The sequence below is a fragment of the Neofelis nebulosa genome, chromosome 1, assembly GCF_028018385.1.
Source record: "Neofelis nebulosa isolate mNeoNeb1 chromosome 1, mNeoNeb1.pri, whole genome shotgun sequence".
Lineage (NCBI taxonomy): Eukaryota > Metazoa > Chordata > Mammalia > Carnivora > Felidae > Neofelis > Neofelis nebulosa.
Genome location: NC_080782.1, coordinates 172,066,013 through 172,091,869, shown reverse-complemented (window position 1 = coordinate 172,091,869; position 25,857 = coordinate 172,066,013). Strand labels below are relative to the sequence as shown.

At 42.5% G+C, this 25,857-nt stretch overlaps 1 protein-coding gene across 4 annotated transcripts in view; it reads right to left on the bottom strand.

The window, feature by feature from the left end:
- Window positions 1-25,857, bottom strand: part of TMTC4 (transmembrane O-mannosyltransferase targeting cadherins 4) — a 66,372-nt gene that overhangs the window by 13,817 nt on the left and 26,698 nt on the right. For 2 of the 4 annotated variants that reach the window (XM_058743581.1, XM_058743598.1), the window contains exons 6-14: window positions 17,383-17,483; window positions 14,213-14,305; window positions 13,819-13,983; window positions 12,733-12,935; window positions 10,921-11,092; window positions 10,701-10,832; window positions 1,887-1,966; window positions 1,639-1,746; window positions 1,362-1,503 (exon numbers count right to left, since the gene is read on the bottom strand). In XM_058743581.1, coding sequence (XP_058599564.1) covers window positions 1,362-1,503; window positions 1,639-1,746; window positions 1,887-1,966; window positions 10,701-10,832; window positions 10,921-11,092; window positions 12,733-12,935; window positions 13,819-13,983; window positions 14,213-14,305; window positions 17,383-17,483 — 1,196 coding nt within the window. The remainder of the gene's footprint in view (window positions 1-1,361; window positions 1,504-1,638; window positions 1,747-1,886; window positions 1,967-10,700; window positions 10,833-10,920; window positions 11,093-12,732; window positions 12,936-13,818; window positions 13,984-14,212; window positions 14,306-17,382; window positions 17,484-25,857) is intronic. The other 2 variants (XM_058743590.1, XM_058743605.1) reach the window with 1 other exon arrangement.

Here is a 25,857-nt window from a genome sequence, read left to right as displayed (position 1 = left end):
GACTGTGAGATCATGACCTGAGCCGAAATCAAGAGTTGGATGCTCAACTGACTGAGTCACACAGGTGCCCCAGTATACAGGGCAACCGACTTTGGCTCAGGTCATAATCTCACAGTTCATGACTTCAAGCCCTGTGTTGGGCTCTCTGCTGTCAGTGTGGAACCTGCTTTGGATCCTCTGTCCCCCCACCCTCTCTCTGCACCTCTCCCTCTCTCAAAAAAAAAAGTCACATCACTATACATGCATTCCAGTTTGGCTAAAATGAGCAAAAAATTTTCTCTTCAATGTGTCATTTAATCAAACTGAATATATGATGAACATATGTAGTTTCTTGAAACCCAATTAAAAGCTTAACTGAAGGGAGAATATATAATCTTTCTTGTTTAAAGAATTTTTCTCTTTGTAGGTAAGTCTTTTTCCTCCCAGCCTTATAGAGATGTAATTGGCATTTAACCTATGTAAATTTAAGGTGCACAAGATGATGATTTGATACAGGTGTGTATCATGAAATGATCACCACAGTGAAGTTAGTTCTACCTCCATCAAATCACATCATTATGTGTACAGTTCTTTTCCTTATTAGGAAAATCCAGAGCTTTAAGGATGAAGCTGTGTATCCTCATGGAGGGTTTTCAGAAGTGATGACTGATCTATTTCACCATCATTTGTCAATACATGTTTTCAGATTTTAAGATTACTGAACTTCTTGTATTAGCTACTCTTGTAATATTTATTTGAATAAAGAAATAAAGTATAAGAAAAGAAAATCAAGAGTCATCAGCTCTTTAGTCAGTAAATAAAAGAAGAAAGTCTCTATGGAACACATTCTTTCCTATTTCCATTGGACAATCTCAAAGCCCTTTCAAATAAATCCTCCCGAGCTCTCTTTTATGGGGAGAACAGTTAGTACAAATGCCTGGGGACCCAGGGAGCTGTCCTTGGAGGAAGGAGAAGTCGGAAGCTCAGAAACCACATTATGGGTTTGTTTTTTTAATCTCCGTTTTTATTCGTGTTTTAAAAACAGGGAAAACTGATGTTTATCAGGAAGTGACCTTTGGAGTACTGATTTATAGGGCACAAGGGATTTAAAAAATTCTAATTTATTCCTTGGTTTAACCTGTTGCCTTTGAGATAACTTAAACTTGGGTAATTCAAGTTGAATTGTTCTCTAATTAGAGCTTAGAAAGTTACAGACAAGGAAATCCAACAGCTACCTTCCAGTGATAAGCGTCTGTGAGAAAACTTTATAAGATGTAGGGTGCTAGCATGGGGGTTATTTCTGTCATTTTATTATAAAAAGGGGGAAAAAAAACCCCAAAACACAAGCTTTTCTTCTGCAGCCACAGCCAACTTCCGCTTACCAAACGTCCGAGGTTGTAGTAGCAATCCGGGTACTTCCGTCTGTGTTTGATCGCCGTCCGGTAGCTTTGCTCGGCGGCTTCGAACCGTTTCAGACTGTTCTGCACTATGCCCAAATTCATCCACGCGGCAGCAAAGTCTGGCCTGGAAGAGAATTTTTTTTTTTAAAGATGAACAAGGAAAAGAAAGGCTAAGACCCCAGAATGCAGGAGCTCATCACTTTGCATAATTATATGCAACTTAATTATATGCAGCATAATTGTAGAAAACAATGCTTACTGTATTTGTACAGCCAAAGACAGCAGCTCTTCCGCTTCCTGTAGCTCATTCCTTTCTTTTAAGATATTTCCAAGATTGTTCATGGCATGAACGTACTTGGGATTTAATCTGGAAGCAGAGAGAGAAACCAAGCTGTCTGTTAAAGCTTGATAGTCTTCACTAACTGTCAGGAATTGGCAAAGATATCTGAAAGTCGGGGGTCTTTGTAAATCCTAGACATGTATATAAATGAGACAAGCTTGCAGTACCTCACAGCTTCCCGGTAATATCTGATGGCAGCTGTCTGATTGCCTTTATCGGCCAGGTTTTTGCCAACATTGTAGTGAACCTGAAAATACAGATAAAAACTTGGCCAACAGCTGATAGACCTTTGTTCAGAGCACGGGTACCTATCACAGATTCGAACCAAAAACAAAAGGTAAAGGTACAAAAAAAACCCCATCCCATCAGAACTTTGGCTAAAATCTTACAAAGGGCAGGCGAGGGTCATGCTTTAATCCCCCACCCTGTAAGATAAGATTCAAAGGACAGGCTGGCAATGAGCAGATGATATCACTCAGGTACAACAGAAGGATATTTAACTAAGGAGAACTCAAAAATTACAAAGTGGGACTGGTTTTATTGCTAAACCCTCAGTCCCCCTCTTCTCATCCACACATCCCCTGTTGGGGCTGAGATGCAAAATCCAACCACATGTGGCTGTGAGAGGGAGAAACAAGAATTCTGTATTTTAAAAAAATGCTTTATGTTTATTTTTGAGAGAGAGAGAGAACATGAGCAGGGGAGGGGCAGAGAGAGAGAGAGAGAGAGAGAGAGAGAGAGAGAGAGAGAGATGGAGACAGAGAATATTAAGCAGGCTCCAGGCTCCAAGCTGTCAGCAGAGAGCCCAATGTGGGGCTCGAACCCACATGCAAGATCATGACCTCAGCCAAAGTCGGACGCTCAACTGACTGGCTACCCAGGGCCCTGTATCTAAAAGAAATTCAGCCCTTTCTTGCAGGATACCTTCTACTGTAGTATTGCAAACATTCTAGTTCATACTAATGAAATTCTCCCTCTCTCATTCCTTCAGGTAATGACTGATGCTGACAGCCCGAGTGCTGCTGGCAGTTAGATACAGTCATGAGCAAACCTGTCAGACCCGAGTCCTGGAGCCCAGGCTGCGAGTCAAATGACCCTGTTGGAAAGTGTGTCACTAGAAGGCACCTGGGGCTGTGGAGGAAGGTGGGTCCCCAAGGTGGTGCCTGGTCTGGGCCTGGGGAGGGCTGTCCTGGGGAAAGGCCCTGCAGATCTGGGAGATCTGAAGGGGGTCACTAGGTAACGGGGCTCCCCTGCAGTACGTGTGCCAGGCAGGGCAGGCAATGGCAGGCTCCAGTGCTGTGAGGAAGCCCAGTGTGTTTAGTTGAGCAACTATAAGAAGCCCAGTGTCACTGGAGTGCAGAGGGCAAGGGAGACCAGGGAGGGCATGGGAGAGCAGGCTGCACAGGGAATCCCGAGCTGTGACAGGTCTGGTTTAGTCTCTGCCCAGAAGTAATAATAGGCCAGTACAAAGCTCATGTAAGTACATGAGCTTCCTAGGGCTGACAGAGTAAAACACCACAAACTAGGGCGGCCCAAGACCACAGAAGTTTATTCCCTCCTAGTTCTAGAGGCAAAGAGTAAGGGGCAGCAAGGTTGGTTTCCACTGGAGGTTCTGAGGGAGGAAGTCTTCCATACTTCTCTCCTGTCTTCTAACGGTTGCTGGCAAGGCCTTGGCATTTCCTTGGCCTACAGCTGAGCGGTTCCAATCTCTGCCTCCGTCTTCACATGGACTTCTCCTTGTGTGTCTGTGTCTGTCTTTATAAGGATACCAGTCACACAGGATGAAGGGCCCACCCTTTACCACTTCATCTTTGTGACATCTGCAGAGCCACCAGTCACAGGTACCAAGGGGTAAGAATTTGAACATGTCTTTTGTGGGACACAATTCAACCCATAACAACAGCCAGGTATATGAGGGTGGCAGAGGGTCACAATCAGGGCTATATTATAACAAATTAGTCACACTGTGGGAAACACATGAGCGGGGAAGAGACAGATGTCAGGGGTCCAGGGAGAGCCTGAGGTGACAGTCCCGGGGAAGGAGGGCAGCAGATTGTACTAGGGTGGTGTGGAAGAAGCACAGGAATTTGAGGAATACCATGGAAGTAAAAGGCACAGATATTGCTGCTGGATTGATAAGAGTGAGGAAGCGTGTCAAGAATGAACTCGAGGGGCGCCTGGGTGGCTCAGTCGGTTAAGCGGCCGACTTCAGCTCAGGTCACGATCTCGCGGTCCGTGAGTTCGAGCCCCGCGTCGGGCTCTGTGCTGACAGCTCAGAGCCTGGAGCCTGTTTCAGATTCTGTGTCTCCCTCTCTCTGCCCCTCTCCTGTTCATGCTCTGTCTCTCTCTGTCTCAAAAAAATAAATAAACGTTAAAAAAAAAAATTACTTAAAGAATGAACTCGAGGTTTCTAACTTCCAGAACTGAGTGGATGTTATGGTTTGCAGGGAGATATGACTGGTGACTAAGCTTGCTTGGGGGGGATAGGAATCAAGCTGATTTCGAAGTCCTTGGAGAATCCGAGAAGAGAGACCAAGATGGCCACCTGAGCTCAGGAGAGGAGCAGGCTGGGGACACCAGTGTGGCAGGGAGACAGAGGCGGTACAGCCACGGGTCATGTGATCACATGAAGCAAGCCAGCCAGGGGAGGAAAAGATCCCATAAGACCTTCTTGTTTCCACCTCTCTAATCAAACTACAAGCTGGAGAAATCACCAGGGAATAATACAGCAACAGAAAGAGAATGAGGTGATGAAATATTCCACAACTAGAGACAGGTGCTGGTCCCACCACTCTGTGAATGCTCTAAATGTCACTGAATTGTGCACTTTAAAATGGTTAATTTAGAAGCACCTGGGTGGCTCAGTCGGTTAAGCGTCAGACTCTTGATTTTGGCTCAGGTCATGATCTCACGATTGTGAGACAAAGTTCCATGAGGATTCTCTCTCTCCCTTTGCCCCTCCCCCAACTCGTGCACTCTCTCTTTCTCTCTCTCTCAAAATATGTATATATTAAAAAATAAATAAAATGGGTAATTTAAAAAGGGATTTAATACTGATCATTTTATTCTGAAAAACACATGGGAGACTTTTCTTTAGTTTTTAATTGTAAATTAAACATAAAAGTTACCATCTTAACCATTAAAAATGTTTTTAATCTTAGTATTGTTGACAATGTTTAATTACTTTTGAGTGATTAACCATTTTTAAGTGTATAGTTCAGTAAGGTTGAGTATATTCACACTGTTGTGCAACCAACCTCCAGAACTCTCTTCATCTTGCATATCTGAAACTCTATACCCATTACACAGTAATTCTCCGTCTTTCCCTCCCCCCAGCCCCTGGCAGCCACCATCCTGTTTCTCTGAGTTTCTGTTTCTATGAGTCTGACCATTCTAGATCCCTTTCAGAAGTATAATTGTACAGTCTTTTCATGACTGGCTCGTTTCACGTAGATAATGCCCTCGAGGGTCATCCACATTGTAGCACGTGTCAGAATTTCCCTCCTTTTCAAGGCTGAGGAATATTCCACTGCATGCATACACTATATTTTGCTCATCTATTGGTCTATCGATGGACAGACACTTGGATTGCTTTCATCTTCTGGCTACTGTGAACAGTGTTTCTATGAACGTGCATGTTCACACATGTCTTTGAGATCCCGCTTTCAATTCTTATGGGCATCTACCCAGAAGTGGATTTGCTGGATCATATGGTAATTATATTTTTAATTTTTTTTGTAAGAACTAAAGTGGTTAACTTTGTTATGAGAATTTTGTCTCACGGTAAAACAAGAGAGGTAGAAAGGCTCAGGAGAGCGTTTGTAACGATTGAGGAGGGTGGTAAGGGAGACCAGAAGAAACTGGACTCATAGTTGCAAAGCTACCAGAAATTCTCAAGTCAGCTGAATTGAAGGCACAGGGCATTTTCTCAACTGTACATGGGCTCAGGACAAGTTACAAGGAAAGCGGCCGGGACCCAAAATGACAGCAGGGCAGCAGAATGGCAGACCCACGGGACTATTATCAGAGGTATTTACTGATGCTCCTTTTAGAGGCTTCCAATGTACAGGCCAATAGCAATCTCAGAGGAGATGATGCCACAGAAGTTCGTTCAACAGCTCATGGTAACAGGGGTCCTGGCAGCCAGCACGTGCTGAAGGGTGCCATGGGCCCGTGCAGGGCTGGCACTGTGCACGCGTGTCTTCTCTGCACGCAGCCCTGCCAGGTTGAGGGGTTGCTACGGCATCATTAAGCATCTCACCCGAGGATGTGGTGCTAGATTTGAAGCCAGGCTCCGAAACCTGTGTTTTTCTCACCATATCACACCCATCAAAGAGGGTGCTGGGTGAGGACGGGGCCAACTGCTTGAGGTGATTTCTAGACCCACTCATTCATGCCATCTGTTCTTTTTCATAACGTAAATAATGTTTCTTGTTGCATGTTAACAGCTGAATTCTACCCCCCACCCCCAATTCATCTGTTGAAGTCCTGACCCCCAGGACCTCAGAATATGACTATATTTGGAGACGGGACCTTTAAAGAGGAAATTAAGTGAAAATGAGGCTGTTGGGGTGGGGCCTTAATCCCATCTGACTGGAGTCCTTGTAGGAGGAGGAAATTTGAAGACAGAGAGAGACACTAAGGTTGTGGGTTCACAACAACTGTACGTGCACAGAGGAGAGACCATGTGAGGACACCGTGATCTTGGACTTCTGGTCTCCAAGAGAAAATAAACATCTCTTGTTTAAGCCCCTGGTCTGTGGTGCTTTGTTATGGCGGCCCTAGTTAATATATCATGAAACACAATAATGGTTTGAACACATTTCAAGTAGCATTACATTGGAACACTTCAAAAACCCTTTGGAAAATATAACCATATCCTGTCTTATCAATCTTAACCTACAGTTACAGCATGTCTTCAAAAATACTAATATTTCTGGAAGGGTATGGAACAGTGTGACATTCTTTGAGCACGTATGTATCAGAGATTTGTTTTTTAACTGCCAATTTTTAAGTCTATACGTTTATTTTTATTCTGTCTGACAAAAGGAATCGCAAGCAGAGAAATCACAGGTGACAGAAATATGTATTATTGTGCAGCACACGGTGTAATTTAGACTTCCTGAGCCATACTATTGTCCATTCATTGGTATTAACATCTTCAAATTTATAGCTAATGCTACGGGAGTAGCATGTGCTTTATAAAGTGTGCTCTAAATGGTTTCATTTTGTGCCTCTCCCAGCCCCAGCCTGGACGTGCTTACCTCTCCTCCCGTCCCCCCACAAAAGAATCATATCACGAACCCACCAGTGAGCAATGTGCTTGTGGTCCCCAGAATACAAATTCAGCTTCTACTCAGACTTCAGCACAACTCCTGCCTCTTCCGCCCCTAAGCTCCTGCTGCTTTCCTTTGTTCTGGGCAAATTCTGTTTTTCTCAATAAGAAGCTCAGACAAAGAGTTCAACTGCCCTCTGCAGTATACATGGGGTTCTGTTAGACACCCAGAATGCCAGGGAGAGCCACCCAGATCAGGGGAGAGAGAAAAGGAGTGCTCCAGAAATGCAGACTGCAGTTATTTCCATGGAACTGGTTAAAAGTCTGATCCAGCCCAATAAGGCAAGCTTTCCATAATTAAGAACTGATATGAACAGTCTCATCGGCCCAGCCTCATCCTATGGGTTGGTTATATGGAGGGAAGTATCTGAAGAGAAAACAGGTCTCCAGATAACCCACTGGAAAACAAAAACAAACCCCCTGAAGAAGCCCTCCTAAACAGTTCACTTGAAACAGTGTTTAAAGAGTAAGTTATTTTTGTTTCCACGCAATGTAAGAGACTGAAAAAGCCTGTTTATTCTCGAACTTTCCCTCTAGCTTTTATGATTCATAGATGGAGGCAAAAAGCCAGCAAAGAGGGGCACCTGGGTGGCTCAGTCAGTTAAGCGTCCGACTTTGACTCACGTCATGATCTCACAGTCTGTGAGTTCGAGCCCCACGTCGGGCTCTGTGCCGACAGCTCGGAGCCTGAAGCCTGCTTCGGATTCTGTGTCTCCCTCTCTCTCTGCCTCTCCCCCACTTGCACTCTGCTTCTCTCTCTCAAAAATGAAATAAAAACATAAAAAAAAAAGCCAGCACAGAAACCACAGACGAAGATGTCCACTGTAGCCCCATGACCTGTAAATCAACAATGGAAGGGACTTTCCAGGGCTGAAACCAGTTTGTTTCAAGTTTTCTGCTAACATTCCATGCCAAAATGTTTTAAACACATAAAAATCCTATAGCCCATCCTGGCTCATCCTTAAGGAAATACCGCATTGTGGCAGATGATCCTTTTCATGGTTAAAAAAGTTTAGAATTGTATCTCAGAGTTGATACAAAGTGGCACATCCTTTTAAGCCTTAACAAGTAAAATTGACTGTAAATATAATTAAATACTTGGTATCTCATCCATTGTAGGGTAAAGAAATTTGATTTCCACAAGGCTCAATTCAATCACTAATTTTGAGTGCCTACCATATGCAAGGCAATGTGGATAATTCAACTGCAGACCGGGCATTGGCACTGCCTATGTGGATACTGCCATCTTTTGAAAAAGATTGAGTCTCAGTTTGTAATTCTGGGCCTAATCCAGAGCCAGATGCCAAATACTTACTTCGTATACAGTGAATATAAAGTGGAAACCAATACAGAAAATGTATTTCCTGCAACAGAGTTGAAGGAAACTGGTATCTTCTTAAATGAGGTCTCTTCCCTGAAATCAGCCTAGCTTTTTTCAAAAAAAAAAAAAAAAAAGGAAGTAAAGACGATTTTTCTACACTGCAATTTAGAGCGGAAAGTAAAACAAACAAACGAACAAAAAACCAAAAATAAAACCCCAAACCTCCATCTTGCTCAGACTGAAAGGTAATCCTGAAAAATGTTCTTAGAAAGGACGATCACCATCGGGTCCATTTTGAAGATGAGGTCCTATATGTATGTCTTAAATTTAAAAAAGAAAACTACATATGTGTGGTGTGTGCACACCTCGTGCTTTCTTTCCTATAGCATATGAGATCACATCCTAGGGCAGACGTATAGGCTTGAACATCACCTAGGTCGTCCCTCCCCCTGACTTACTGGCATAACCTGGGTGGCACATCATACCAGGTCTCTATCTACCCCCTAAATTACTAATCTAGATAACATCAGTTCCATCCTTCTATGCCTCAGTTTCTTCCATTTGGAAAAATAAAGAAAATAAAACCTTTCTCTCTAAAAACCTTAGAAGGAGGATAATGGAGATTAATTATAGAGCCTCTACAAAGAAATCTGAGCTCCTTGTGGGGAAGAACTTTATAAATAGAAGCTATAATTACTGCTGTTCAAACAGAAAAGCAAAAATAAAGCAGATCTATTAACATTTATGAAATTAAATCACAGGCAGTTTATTTTTAGTAGCATAAAATAAATGGATAGGTCAGCAAATCAAATTAAGGATAAAAGCTTGAAGGAATGCATTCTTTTATCTAAGTCTCTTAACTATAAAAAATGAACAAGATTTCTTTTTCTAATCCAAGAAAAAGACAGAGTTAGCACCTTTTACATTATTCCTCACTTCAGTATCACAATAGGATGTCAACCGTTCATGAGATTTATTCATACAATTTTGCCTGAAATCACTGATTTCTCTCTTTTTAATTTTTTTAATGTTCATTTATTTTTGAGAGAGAGAAAGAGAGGGAGGGAGAGAGGGAGAGAGAGAGAGAGAGAGCGAGCAGAAGCAGGGAAGGGGCACAGAGAGAGGGAGACACAAAATCTGAAGCAGGCTCCAGGCTCTGAGCTGTCAGAACAGAGCCTGATGTGGGGCTTGAACTCACGAATGGCAAGATCATGACCTGAGCTGAAGTCAGACGCTTAACTGACTGAGCCACCCAGGTGCCCCTGCTTTCTCTTAAATATAGACTATGGAAATGAGACAGAACTCCAGAGAGCTCTTTTTCTCCTCCTACAGGATCACAGTTAAGCATGCTAGGAACTCATGTTCTGATGACCCGAGGCAGAATGTATCATTATTTACGAATACTCTATACCAAAAGAAGATTCTTCTAACCTAACCCCTTGGCCTCCCATTTTGACCAAGTATCATTTTCTCATTTAAGGAGACAACCAAAACTAAAACGAGCCTCAAAAAGCTAACCTTTCTTGAGCACCCACCATGTTCTAACTACCACGTTAGAGCTCTTCAGACGCCATATTTCATTGAGGCCTCACAACAAATCCAGGAGACAGACATGATCTCCCCTTGATGGAAAAGGGCACTGAGAATTCAAAGCAGTTTCGTTTTGCCCCAAAAGGCACAGCTGGTTAAATGAAGAGACTGGATTCATCAAGAATACAAGTGAAACACATTCCTACCAAACAGCTTCAACAAAAACACTGCCAATTTTCAAGCCTACACATTTATTTTTACCTAATCTGACAAAAGGAATCACAAGCAGAGAAGCCACAGGCAACAGAAATGTGTAATACTGCACATCAGACGGTATAATTTAAACTTCCTGAGCCAAAGTGCTGCCTGTTCACTGGTGTAGTCATCTTCAAGTTACAGACCGGAGGAAGACTTGAGGCGGTGGCCCTGGCACGTGTTCTGAGGTTCAAACTCTGCCCCTCCCCCAACCACAGTCTGGATGTGTGCGGCCACCTCACTGCTACCATTTCAGTGGGTGACTGGACCAACTGGAAGATGGGCAAAACGTCATTTAAGTAACCTGCAGTTTCACTGACGCTGTCTGATTTTAATGAGTTCTTTTGAATTATTTTGGCCAACTGGAAGTGTAATGAATTTATCAAAATCATTAACAAAACCAAAGAAAAACCCGAGTATTTGGTCATGGTCTTATGCTAGCTTCTGTGTGAAGGTAAAGGGACCTTCTTCTTATTCAGCTGTTCAACTTAAAGTATATGCTAGGAAGGTCTTTCTCAGGAAACATGGCAGTCAACATACCTTGGCGTTGAGAGGACACACAGACAGGGCGCTTCTAAAAAGCTGTTCTTCGTTTCGCCACTCACCACTGCGAATCATGCACCTCAGCATGTTTATGAATAGAATTCCCAGTACGACAGTAGCAATCAATTTCTTAGGAACAGAGAGATACCATAAATGTCATTAGGAAGGTCTAGCCAGTCGTCTTGGGTATGAATGGCACACCACCCTGGACCAATACCTTTTTCTTAGTGTGTTTACTGAGCGCTCCGAATCCGAAAGTCAGCAGCATGCAGTACCCAGCACTGGGGAGGTACAGGACTCTTTCTGCAACCACAAAGCCCACTCGGAAGAACAAGTTACTTGCAGGGAGAAATGGGATAATGAGAAATCCTAGGCCCAGCGTAAGGATCCTGGAAAGTGAGAAGTAATTAAAGTAGCTATTTTCAGACTTCTCAAAAAAAAAAAAAAAATCCTACTCAACATTAAATTAGTGATAAAGGCTGTGTTGTTTTTTTTTAAGTCATCAATTGGGAAAAGGTACCAGCAGTAGCAGAGAAACGTCATCAGTAAAGAGGATTTAGCCTGGCAGTATTAGGATAAGTCATAAAATCTCACTAATGCACTTAGTTTAGCATCAAGCATATGGACAAGACTTGTAAGGTGCTCAATCCATACAAGTAAGGTTAGAATGATCACACTTTGTGAGCCCTTATTAATTCACTTACTCCTAACCCCCCTCAAACCATGTAGGCATTGAATAGATCAGTGGGTATTTTGGTCCCAATTAGTCCACTATAGTTTTCATGGGAAAAAAAAATCCCCTCTCCAACCTTAACAGGAATAATAATACTTTACTAGTTTAAGCTTTATAAAATCTGAAATAAACAAAATTGCAATCATTTTTGGGTGCTATGTCACCACATATTTCACTCAAGCAAAAAGAAAGCTGAGCAACAAAGAGCTTCCGGAACTAGGCAACATTTCCGATGTCCCATATGATGCAAGAGGATAAATTAAGAAGCTAGGTCAAATTTGGTGGCTCCTTCCTGGACCCTGTGCCTTCAGTACTTAAAAAAACAAAACGAAACAAAACAAAACAAGGCAAAATCATTATTGCATGTGTATAGGTGAACTGGGGCTAAAGTTAGTAGAATTATGAACCAATTTAACAGGTAAACTTAAAACTTATTTTGGGGGTGCCTGGGTGGCTCGGGAGGTTGAGCGACCAACTCCTGATTTTGGCTTAGGTCATGCATGATCTCATGGTTTGTGAGATTGAGCCTCGCATCAGGCTCTGCACTGACAGTGCAGAGCCTGCTTGGAATTCTCATTCTCTCTCTCTCTCTCTCTCTCTCTCTCTCTCTCTCTCTCTCTCTCTCTCCTCCCTCCCTCCCTCTCCCCTGCTCGTGCTCGCTCTCTCTCAAAATAAATAAGCTTTAAAAACAAAACTTATTCTGAGAAATTACTAATCTAATTCCCTAAACACATATGCTTAAAGGGAATCAACTACCTTAAATAGTCTTCTTTCTCAGGAAACACATTTGTTCCCCCCACCTCCATTATTTTCTCAATAACCTTTTATTCTCTCTCTCTCTCTCTCTCTGTGAGAAAGAATAGTCTCTTTGGAGCAGCGGTTTATTTTCTACTAAATAACAACAGAAGGAATCACCAGAACATCCACCAGAGTTTTTTGAAGGAGAATTGTGAAATGATGGGCACAGCACACATCAATTACACTCTCTGTTCTGACCATAAATTACTCTCTACCACCTACAGAGAAAAGGATCTCAAGATGCTATTTCAAGGGAAAGGTGGGAGGGGGAGACAGAGCAGTCATCCGTTCCCCTCCTCCAAGTTCACTCCCCACTAGTTGAAGCCAGCAATGGATTCCAAATGGATGGAACTCATCCTAGGCATAAATACGTTTTGGAAATAAATGTCCTTAGGTGTTACTTCCACAAAATTGTTAAAATGATCAGTGCAAAATGGATTTAGCAAAATGCTCTGATCCAGCCCAGTGTGGAAGTTAAAATTCAGTGCTGCCTCTTACCTTCTTTTGTGGCTGTCTTCAGAGCACAGGGCTTGGCATATTAGGCCAATTAGACAGAACCACAGTGCTGCCAGTGCAATTACTCTCCAGTCACCGGCTGACTTAATGAGGGGGATGCAGCCCATTGACCAATCAAAACACAGCCACCAGGGGCACAGCAGCAGCCAGGCATTCAATGAATAGTAGTAATTATAGTTTATGGCCTGTCAGTCAAAAGGAAAACAAACACTCATTTGATACAGAACTTCTACATATATACATATATGTATATATACACACCCATATATATGTATATGGGTGTGTATATATACACATACCTTGTAACTTCACTTTTGAGGCATCCATAGGCTTCTGTTCAAGGAGAGCAGTTGTATGAAATAAAATGTCAATTTCTACATTGGACGTGGGACTATACTTTGCAATCTATTAAATGTATTCAGACTGTAATAGAGAAAAATACAGCAAAGCCGCCAGACTCTGCTATACATCTGTTATATTTCTGGTCAAAATGTGTCCCATTTACTTAGTGATGCCCAAAGTCTGTGACCCAGGAAATCTGAGGCCCAGGGTTCACCTATGTGTCTGACAATTTAAGAAGAGGGTTTTTCCTCCTTTTGATTTCTACCTCTATGAAATGCACCACTAAGAATTTGTGGCTTGACACCTTGCCTTCAGAAAAAGCAAACCTTTACAAGAAATAGTGTCTGGATACTGCCAGACGTTTAAAGATATATTACCGATGCGGTTAGATTTTGTGTTAATCCCACTACATCAATTTCCTTTACCACAACAGTAATGGGGTCAGGGGACACTTTAGTGAGGCTGGCAGGAAAGCTGATATTTGAAAGAACCATTTCTCTTAATTTTGATTAGAATGGAAATACAAGGGACTCACGCCCTCTCGATCGATCCCTTAATCAAAATCTGGTTTCATCCGAGAATATCCTTAGTGAGAGCAAACAAATGTGGAGGTGTTCCACTGATTAGGGATTTTGTGGGCGTGTTGGGAAGTCAGAAGAGGGGGACAAAGGTTCTGAAAGCTAGTGGGCAGAGAAGACAGAAGTGGAGGACAGGCTCAGCACTCACCCTGACCAGCATGCTGTCGGCGAAGGAGGCGGGATTGTCCACCTCGGTGAATGCCGGGGGGCCGGTGCCCATGATTTTCCAGCGCATGTAGAGCACCCCTGCTCCCCCTGAGGCCAGAAGGGTCATCCTGAAGAGGAGGCCCCCATTCCTGAGCACGCCAAGGTTCTGAAAGGTCAACGCAAAGCCCCTGATGTCGTGGGTTTTCAAATAAAAGCGCAGCCGAGCTCAGTGCACGTGTGCAGCACTTCTGCCCGAACTGCTCTGCTGCCGTGCTGAAAAGGGCTAGCTATTTTCAAATTGAAAACGGCGAGAAATATTTTGAAAATGGCGTTTTAAATCAGCTGGTACTTGACATTTTCCATGTCTGGGCTGGAGACAAAAAGTATATACTCACCTCTAATGATTTGTCTTTATGTAGTACCTTCTGGACCATTTCCAGAACATTTAATTTGCCTATCACCAAGATGTCAAAGACTGCATTCAAACCCTGAGGAAGCAAAGCAAGGCAATCAGTGAGGGAGAGCCTGGCTCTGATTAGGTGGCAATTACACTTCACAATTTTATTACTGAATCTCGACAAGAATTGCAGTGGCTAAGATAATCACGGGAGACGTCTCCAGCTGTAAAACAGACACCCCACTATTGTTCTTATGAAATCAGCTCATGGTGATGTATCAGATTTCCTTCCTAGTAGATCCCTGTTGGTCATAATTTCATAGTCTGCACAGAAGAGTAGTCTAAGGATTCAGGATAGCTGGAAATTTGGGGTTCCCAGGAGAAGTTCTCCAGAGGTCCCTCTTGTCTATTTTTTTTTCTTTTACTATAAAATAGTCTCTTAGTGGCTTAACAGAGGGGTTACCTGCACAGTAATTATGCCTCAGAAGATAAAGGCAGCCGTCAACCTCGAAAACCGAGCCATGTAAGTAATTAGTCACACCTCAAGAACGCCAAGCGCTGACTGATTTCAGCACGTGTAGTAGTAGCAGGGGCACAACATAAGAAATCATCTCTGATGGGGCTCTGGATCTCTCAGGTGCAGACTCCTGGCTGTCCGCTGGTTTTCAGGTCTTGCTGGGCACACAGCCCAGCAGCACTTCCCAGCCAGCCCTGCAGCTACGTGTGGTCATGTGACTTGAGTTTCAGCCTCCAGAACGTGGCTCAAAGCGCTTATGCATTATTTTGGAGGTTTGCTTATAACCTGGGCATACTCCGTCACTTGGTTTCCCCTTCTGGCTGGCTGTGATGGACACACCATCAGGGCAATGGTGGAAACTACACACTCCAGAGGGCAGAACCTGCACCAGCTAGCGTCCACTGTGTGGACAACAGCCACCTCCACCCACGGCTGCGAGGTGAACGACAAATAACTTCCATTACGTGAAGCCAGTGTCTGGGATGTGATGCAGCTCCACTTCCGCTGGTAGCTTCCAGTAGACCCAAAATAGTTTCTTTCCAGAAGGCGAGGGCTGCTTTTGCCAGGCTAGATGGGCCTTGGATTCCCTTCTCTGCCCTGCAATGGACTTTCTGTAGACGTCACCGCTGTAGGCAAGGTCAACTTGTGGAACTCCCTGACCAATCTAAAGTGGTCACAGTGCATATGGCATCTGTGGTTAAAGCTCCCCCTAAGTGACTTTGGTCTTTTTGATGTGGGGCTTTGTGGTGAAGAAAATCATAAATCATCAGAAGCCAGTGGTAATTTGTGGCTTTTAGAGCAAGGATCCCTACTTAACCCTCTCCCATAAATGCTGGAAGCCATTAATTATCTAATACACAGGCCAGCACTGGGTTAATCATTTCAAAGAATTCTGATTTTATTCACTCATGAGATACAGGATTTTAGTGAGTCACAGAAGACCATTTCTCCCCGGGTGTAAACCATCTTCTAGAAGGCAGAAGCCTCCTGTTGAGCTGCCACTGTCTTATACCATTTGTTTTTCTCCCTATGAGTCACCAAGGGGTGAGGGGATCACATCATTACAAGGACTGAGCCAAATAGAATTTTGGCACTCTCCAATTGCCCATTTAAATACATCATCAAAATGTCCACATTCTAATCAAATGTTTGAAAACAGCTAAATTTTACCACATCTTTAGTATCTTTAGTCACATAAATTCAACCTTTAGTGCTTTTCAAACATTAACAGGAGCCACCTTGGACCTTGTTACATGGAGATTCTGGTTCAGCAGGCCTGGGGTGGGGTCAGAGATCCTAAATTTCTAATAAGCTCCCAGATGGTATTGATACTATTGGTCTTTGCGAAGCAAAGGTTTAGAGCAGTGGATGATTCTGCCACCCGGGGAATGCTTGACAATGTCTAGAGACATTTTAAGTTGTCACAGTCAAGACAGTCCTACTGGAATTTAGGGGTAGAGGCCAGGGATGTTGCTACACCTGCCACGGTGCACAAGACAACCCTCCCATAAAAAAGAATGATCTAGCCCAAAACATCAATAATGCTGAGATTGAAAAACATCAGCTTGGAACAAACTTAAAAAAAAATAATAACCCGTGAAGTTCAAGTATCTTTGCGCAGTAATTCTTTCTGCGCCATTTCTTAGCTAGCTAACCTTCATCTTCTAGACTAAGCCTCATAAACTCTTTCATCTTTGTTTTGACTTACATCAAACCCCATATAGATTTATCTGCTCTTTCTTTCCCAGGTTATTCCTATCTGGGCCATGCAAATCCCATAACTTTGTTTCCGTTTCTCTACCCCTGATCATAGCCCTAATTTCTAAGTTTTCCTCTAATAACATCAAGCATAAAATTGGCTACGATGGAAGAAAAGGAAAGTGAATTTCAATGCCTCTCCCTTCCTGGGGCTTCGATTCTGATCAGACATAGGAGGTGGAGGCCTCTGCTCTTCAGGACCCCTCTTTTCCTCTTTGATATTTCCAGTCAAGGCCAAGCACAACATACACTCAATACTTCTTTAATCAGGACCAGAAGCATTGATGGCGTCAGCCCACTGCTGTATCTCGAAGTGCGGCAATAGGACAGCACCCTGGAAAACTGAAACTGTTCTTTTCTCTTTTTCTACGGCACCCCTCCATGAGAGAGCTAATCACTGTCTGTAAGAACTTCCCACTTTCTGTTTCCCACAGGTTGCTAATGATAGTCAACTGAGACAGTCCATTTCCATGAAACACTACATGTACTCAAAGCACAAGTAACTGGGGCGCCTGGGTGGCGCAGTCGGTTAAGCGTCCGACTTCAGCCAGGTCACGATCTCGCGGTCCGTGAGTTCGAGCCCCGCGTCAGGCTCTGGGCTGATGGCTCGGAGCCTGGAGCCTGTTTCCGATTCTGTGTCTCCCTCTCTCTCTGCCCCTCCCCCGTTCATGCTCTGTCTCTCTCTGTCCCAAAAATAAATAAAAAACGTTGAAAAAAAAAAAAATTTAAAAAAAAAAAAAAAAAAAAAAAAAGCACAAGTAACTGATAGAAGGGTCCCTGACTGGCTGGTAATGGGGTTGAGAAGTGGAGGAAGTCACAGAGGCAGGGCTAGCCCGAGACGTCTCTACTGTGGCAGAGGGAGGGGCAGGCCCTGACTGCATCTCAGGTCTTACCAGCACAGTGATCCCTTGCTCTTTACACAGCATGGCCACCGCTCCCAGGAGGATACTCAGCAACACCCAGAACGTAGAATGTGTTCCCTCCTTGTTACCTGCTGATAGAGAAATGACAGACATAAACATCATGCAACACAGCTTAGCCCTGGTAGCACCAGGGACTAAAATCCTAAGCATGTGCTCTAAATAGCCACGATTTAAAAAATGGTTGGTCTTCTGATAGCATTTCTCTGTGGGCAAGTGTATTACACTCTGCATTTCTAGTTAAACAGCACCGTCTAAATGATATACATACCCACTCTCAAGGCACATCCTAGCAGGTACCCACAGCCTGTTGGAGGCACCGCAATGAAGGCCTGGCCACCAAGATATCTCATTGCAGACTCCCTATGGGGCAAGTTCCTACTTCCTGACCTGCCAGCCACCTAACAGGCCACTCTGACAGGCTGTGTTGAGAAGTCCCACTGAGAGTGTGAGCACTGTATCTGATTATAGGATGGCCCCAGCAGTGACTGCTGCTATCACCACAGCAGTGATGGCAATGCCTGAGCTGCCCTGAGAAAGCCTACAACTGTAGGCACAGAAGTCCAGGTAAAGGCCCAGGCCAGGCTGGGCTGGGCTGCCAACCTGCATGGGGCTTCAAGCCAGAACATCCTTAGAAATGGGAACTCTGTAGTAAGAGGCCTGGGGTGGGACTGACCTTGAGTTAAAACTGATGGTCCCTGAACTGCCTCCAGCCAAGGGAGGGTCTGGCTTTATTCTGTTTGGTGGGTGATATCTGCAATTTGGGGCCAGGGCTGAACTGCTGGAGAGAGGCCACATGTCCTTTGTAAGGCCCTCACCCCCTCATCTACATAGATGGTACACATTTAAAAAAGACATAGGTTTGAAGTAGGGCAAAGCAAACCTGCTTGGAGGGCCAAACCATTAGCTTGCCTGGAGTTCCTACGAATCTTGGTTCAGTTCTGATCAAAACCAGAACTCTTGGTCCAAAATCCGGCTCTGCCATTTACTATGTGACCTTGAGCAAATTACTTCACTCACAGTCTCAACGACTTCATCTATAAATTGGGAGCAACATTACCTACCTACTGATATATTTGAGAGGAGAAAAACTATACAGAAATGCCTGGCCATTTGTGTTAAAAATTATAGAAACATGGTTGTAAATGCAAAACATATCTGTAAAACACACAAGAAACCAACCACAGTTGTTTCTGAACAGTTCTAAGAAGAAAATTTGGGCAGCAGAGGGATAAAGTCTATGCTTTCCCACTGTACAGCCCTTCACATATCCTTAATTTTTTTTTTAACTATGTGCATGTTTGACAGCCTCGTTAGCTTCCACCCATTAGATGCCAGCAGCCCTCCCAGCCCTCAGATGTGACAACCAAGAATGCCACAGGCTTTGTCAAACACCCCTGAGAACAGTGGGGCAGAAATCACCCACACTTGGGACCAGTGCCCTGAACCAGGGTAATGACAGTGTGTGGTCCATGCACCTGCCCTTGGATCCTGTTAGAAATTCAGAGTCTCAGGCCCCACCCAGAGCTGTGCAATCAGAAACCTGATGGTGGAGCCCAGCAACTGGCCTTTTAACCAGCCTTCCAGGTGATTCTAATTTTTTTTTTAATGTTTGTTTATTTTTGATAGAGGGAGGGAGAGCACCAGCGGGGAAGGGCAGAGAGAGGGAGCCACAGAATCCGAAGCAGGCTCCAGGGTCTGAGCTGTCAGCACAGAGCCCGACATGTGGCTGGAACCTATGAACTGTGAGATCATGATCTGAGCTGAAGCTGGATGCTTAACCGACTGAGCCACCCAGGTGTCCCTCGGTCAATTCCTTTTAAATTATGATTTTAGGAAAGGCCTCACAAGTATCAGCAGCTCAGCCCAGGGGTTCAGCGGGCAGAATGGAGGTGGTCACAGCTCACAAGGCACTGTAACCTTCTGCCATATGATGGAGATGGATGGCAGATAACACCCCTAAGGCTTGTCCTCTCCATGCTGTGGACATATAGTCCACTGAGCTTTTCTCCCATAACACATCCTCCTGAGTCTGCGTCAAACCACTCTCAGGATTTTCTCATATTAGCAGTTGATAGGTAATTAGATGTCTTTAATTATAAGAACTCATGTATTACCATGGGGTCTTCTCCACAGATAAAAGGGTAAATGACCCCCAGCCAGGCTCCTGTGCCCCTCAGGGCTCACAATGGGACGGGCACTACGGCAGCTCGGGAGATGTGCTGGGGTCCCTGGTCTCAGCATGCTGCTTCCACGTCCACTAAGCATTAGATTTGATGGTTCACTAGAAACCAAATGGACCTCTCCCCCACCGCCTGGACTGGCTTTTTCTAAGCTTCCTCATTCCCACAATCTGTATTTGTAACTTTTCTTTTTAAGTTCATTTATTTTGAGAGAGAGAGAGAGAGAGTGTGTGGGAGCAGGGGACCAGAGAGAGAGAGAGAGAGAGAGAGAGAGAAAGGGAGAGAGAGAATCCCAAGCAGGCTCCATGCTGTCAGCACAGAGCCCAACGTGGGGCTTGATCTCCCGAGCTATGAGATCATGACCTGAGCCAAAATCAAGAGTCTGATGGTTAACGACTGAGCCACCCAGGTGCCCCTATGCTTGTGAGTGTGTGTGTGTGTGTGTCTGTTTCTAACTCTTAATAAAACATAATGACTTCCCAATGTGATGCTCCCTGTTCTTAACATTTAAAGAAGGTTCCTTGACCATTTTACATTCCTTCCTAAAAAACTGAACTAGCTTGTATTTTACTTGACTGTGTAACCTAGATGAATTTCCCCCTATCATGGACCAGTGGCTTGGATAGGAAAAAAATTCCCAGTTCCTCCATTAAAACACCCAAAGGACAGCTTCTGAAGCACTCCATTAACACAAAGTTAAATGAGTATGGAGATGTGAAAGTAATGGGCTCAGGTTCCACTTGTCTGGAATTTAAAATGGTTTTCTCCTTAGATGGCAAAATCAGAGATTTCACTGAATACAGAAAAATAACTTGCATAGAAAACACAGCTTTCACATTTACTGATAACCTTCTTCCTAATCTCACTCCATACTTTCACCACATTTCTCAAACCCCAAATTTCTGCAAGGGACCTGGACACCTCACACCTCTCAAATCCTCTATCACGATTCTTTTGGAAGATTTCCACTCTCTACTTACCTCTTATGATTTTGTGCAGACATGTCTGGTAAAAAGCATGCGAAAGACAACGTTTCTTTGCTGAAGAAATTTCTTAAGTTACAGTGATTTTTAAATATTATGCCACTTCTCAACAGTGGCAATTTCTGGTCAAAAGCAAAATTTCAGTTGTCAGTTACAAACCTAGGGATGGCTTTATATTCAGAAAATCAAATCTTAGACTACACTGTTCAGAAGAGTAGGCATTATAGCTAATGAGCACCTGAAATGTGTCTGGTCCCTAGTGAGATGCGTTGTTAAGTATAAAATACACACCTGATTTTGAAGACTCAGTATGAAAAAAAGAAAATGTAAAATATTTCATAATTTTTATACTGACTTTTACATGTTGAAATTATAGTATTTTTTATACATCTGGCTAAAAACTGCAGGTAAAATTCATCCAACTGCATCTTTTTATAATGTGGCTACTAGACATTTAAAAATTACGTGCATGGCTCATCCTGTGTTCCTACTGCACAGCACTGTCTATATCATGTGCTCAGAGACCCACCCAGCTCACAGATGAAATGATCTGCTCATGGCTTTAATTGTATTCCAAGTCTGCCTTCGAAAACTCAGAAAATATGAAGCGAGCTTGTCTATTTAAATCTTTCTCTTGCAACCCCCTCCCAGACTGGCCACTTGACATGTTATCAGGAGTTATAGGACTATTCATGCACACACATTTCACTTTTTCCAGCATTCAAACTGGAAAGCTTAATTTAACTGATGTCTTAAAACGCCAATGTACATACCATTGGCACTATTTCCAGTATGGGAGTGGTCAAGGAGGGCCTTATAAAAAGTAAGTACTCAACTGGGAAACTGGTTCTGAGTCTGGGGACAGCCCAGTCTAGTGCACTTCTAGTAATATGGCCTGCTCTAGCATAGTTTTACCCATGTGATTCCTCAGACTCAAGACTCCTTTTTGAGTCTTGATTTGTCAAGGTGACCAATGCTAATAGTTGCCAAGATATAGCATCTCTAGATGAGTTTGGGCTTTGCATTTCTTTGGGTATGCTCTTATTAACTAATGAAATTAACTTATTAACTAATGAAAGCCATTTTTTTATTTCCAAGTTTGAACATTTTAATAGGACAGCTGAAACAGATAATGATAGGCTACCTCCAACAGCTGGTGCTCAATAGGTATTTGGGGAATCAATAATTTCATTTATTTCTATGTCTACCAGAAGTCTTATAGTACCACATTTGTTATGCAATTATGATATGCAATTTAATACAAAAAAGTTAACAATTCACTTTCAATGTGAACAAAAATACAGCCAGAAGTCACATCTTTTGACATTAATGTCTTGAAATTTCCTCACAATGGAAAAATTCCCATCATGTAAGAGACTCTTTAAAAAAAAAAAAAGTTAAAAAAGAGGTTAGAGTGGGAGAGAGCCAAAGCATAAGAGACTGTTAAAAACTGAGAACAAACTGAGGGTTGATGGGGGGTGGGAGGGAGGGCAGGGTGGGTGATGGGTATTGAGGAGGGCACCTTTTGGGATGAGCACTGGGTGTTGTATGGAAACCAATTTGACAGTAAATTTCATATATTAAAAAATAAATTAAAAAAAATAAATAAACATTAAAAAAATAAGAAAAAAAAAAGTTAAAAAAAATTACATAAGCCTAATATAACACTGTATGTCAACGATACTGGAATTAAACATTTAAAAAATTACACAAGGAATATTAAAAAGGCACAGCAAAAGTTGACCGTGTTAATTTTAAATTCATAGCTGTTACAAACAGTGACCATAAATTCTGAGAGCCAGATGTCGCCTCCAGTGTGGTTGTATTTATGAATATTTTTATTCAAAACAATCCTCCCCAAATAGGGAAATCTAACTGGTACGTAGCTACATGCGAGCATCTCAGGATGTTGTGTTTACCCAGAGTCCTCTGTCTCATCTCCAGCCAGTCTGCTAAATTGCAACCACCAATGACCCAGGAGAAGGAGAAAAGGAACCATTCTTATACCATGTGACATCTCTCCTCACGTAGGAAGACACCTTGCTCTAGGATAATTATGCAGCTTTAGGAAACATCAACAGTTTATGATCCAGAGCTTCATAAACTGGCCTCGAAAATGTTTGTCTCAGTCTATGTCTGCATTATCTAAGATAATACAATCACTTAGATAAATGAGGCAAAGGCTAATAGAGTGGAGGAAGCACAGGCCAAAAAAGAAAAAAAGAAAAAAAAAAACCCAAAATGCACTAACAGAGAGACACTTGCCAGTGCTAACACCCACAAGTGCCAACAGATGTGATCAATTTAATGAAGCATGTGCTTCGGAGCTGGTACTACTTTCTGGTGGGAAGATCTTCTTTCAGTGAAAGCATCACATTGTATGAGCTCCCCTCTTCAGCACTCGATGCCTGGCATCTTTGCTGCCTTGAAGCTGGCACGTCATGTTGTGTGTGGGAACCACGCCACCCCGGCAGGTGGCTCCCACTCTCTCTGCCAGAGCGACACAATGAGCGTCAGATTCCCATTCCAAAAGTTGGAGCCAACCAGGCAGTGCTTCCACCCGCAGAATGAAAGAAGTCAGACGTTGCTATTCTAAAATACCAGCCCGTTTGGGGGACATCAAGTGGTGTAGGAACCAAAGAAACATAAAGGCAGAGAAAAGAAAATGCACATGAATACCACAGTCAGAATTCAGTCGGCAATGACCCCAAATCTAAAAACAAGAGTCCTATAGTACATGAGATACACAGTCTCCCTATTGTTTTTTAGAGCTGCATGATTCTAAGTCAAAGGAAAACAGATGTCTTCAATCAGAATGAAAATATGAGGAAATGATACCCCAAGAGTAAGAGTTATCCTATTCTAGCTCCCCGAACTGTGGCAAGGACAGCAATACAGCAAACAACGTTTAAGAACTTACAACAACTAATATTTGGGATATTGTCTTTTGCAATAGTTTAGAATTTAAAATGGTTGGGGTGCCTGGGTAGCTCAGTCAGTTGAGCTTCCGACTTCGGCTCAGGTCATGACCTCACAGTTCGTGGGTTTGAGCCCCACATCGGGCTTGCTGCTGTCAGCTCTGTCCCCTTCTCTCTGACCCTCCCCCACTTGCACTCTGCTCAAATAAATATTTAAAAAAAAAGTATAGTTTCCCTTATAAGGACATTTCCTTTTTAATTTTTATTTATTTATTTTAAAAATGTTTATTTATTTATTTGGAGAGAGAGAGCATGTGAGTGAGCAGGGGAGGAGCAGAGAGACAGGGAGAGAGAGAATCCCAAGCAGGCTCCACACTCAGTGGGGAACCTGACTCGAGGCTCAATCTCACAACTGTGAGATCATGACTTAAGCTGATATCAAGACTCAGATGCTTAACTGACTGAGCCACCCCGGTGCCCCAGGACATTTCCTTTTTAAAAAAGGATTCTGTAACAAAAGATCTTGCATGGAAATATTCTATTTAAGCAGCCCAACACCACCGCCACCACACACACACACACACAAAAAAAAATCCAGACAGAAATGTTATGTGAGTAGATTTTTTTCCATTTTCTGAAAATGCTGGGGATTCTAGAGGTAAGCCCAAAATTGCTTGTTAATAAACTCAGGCAGTTAAAAATTGCCTAGAGCTTTATAATACATACATTGCATCTATAAAGAAAGCTAATAAGGTTATCAAAAAGAAATACATCCTTTGAAAGAGATTTTTTTTGACTAGTTAAACCACTAATTTCAGAGTACTCAATGTTTTGTTCCCTTATAAAAAATATTAAAAACCTCTCTTGAACTACAAGTTTCTGTGTAACTGCTGCGAGACCTTTCTTTGAATTTATGTTCAGATCCAAAAAGAACAAAGACCAGGTCACGTTAAGCCTTGAGTATAAACAACAAACAGCATCATTATTTGTATCCAATAAATGCCGGACTGAACTTTTACCACAAAAGAGCTTTGATTCTCAGTGGGACACTTAAAATATGTGGCATAACACGAGCAACTGTCATCACCGTCATGATAGTGTGTTTACCACGTGTGCTCACTAGTCGGCTTTTTGTAAAATGCACACTGACGAGGCAGGGAAAACAGAGGAGTGACTATTTCTTAACGTAGCTCAAAGTCCAAATGAAAAAATATACACCTGGATATATGAACGTCCATTAGTATCAACCTCTCTGCTCTGTTGGACTGAAGGAAATTTAATAGAGAGTAGATGAAAGAAATTAGCAGCATAAATAAAACTACCATGTGATCCAGAAATTCCAGTTCTGGTATTTATCCAATGGAAATGAACTCACTATCTTGAAAAGATATTGCACCCCACATTCACTGCATTATTCATAACAGCCAAGAAATGGAACAATCTAAGTTCATGGGTGAATGAATAAAGAAAAACCGTTTTATACACACACACACACACACACACACATATATGCACATACACATTCTATATACATAAAATACTATATGTATTATATATATACTATAAAATATACATTATACATATACTGTAATACTATGTAATACTATATATATTATATACACACCATATATTACATACTATGGTATATTACAAACACTATGTAATACCATGATATAGTATAGCATATTACGCTATAGTATATAAAATACTATAAATATATAATATATATAAAACATATACTGTGTGTGTATATATGTACATATACACAGTATAAACAAAATGGAATATTACTCAGATGTAAAAAAGAAGGAATTCCTTCCATTTGCAACATGTTTGGACCTTGAGGGCACTGTGCTAAGGAAAATAAGTCAGATAGAGAAAACAAATACAGCATGATCTCTCTTATGTGTAGAATTAAAAACCAAACAAACTCCAAAATAGAACAGATTGGTGGTTGCCAGAGGACAGTGGAGGTGGGCAAAGTGGATAAAGGTGGCCAAAAGGTAAAAATTTCTAGGTATAAATCCTGAGGATGTAATGTATACCATGATGACTATAGTTAACAATACTGTAATGCATATTTAAAAGTTGCTAAGAGAGTAGATCTTAAAAGTTCTCATCATAAGAAAAAAAAATTGTAACTATATATGGTGACGAATGGGGAGCCTGAGTGTCTCAATTGGTTGAGCATCTAACTCTTGATCTCGGCTCAGGTCATGATCTCACAGTTTGTGAGTTCAAGCCCCACATCAGGCTCTGTGCCGACATTGCAGAGCCTGCTTAGAATTCTCTCTCCACCCCCCCCCCCCCCGCCTCTCCCCTGCTCTCAATCTCTCTCTCAAAAGTAAATAAACATTAAAAAAA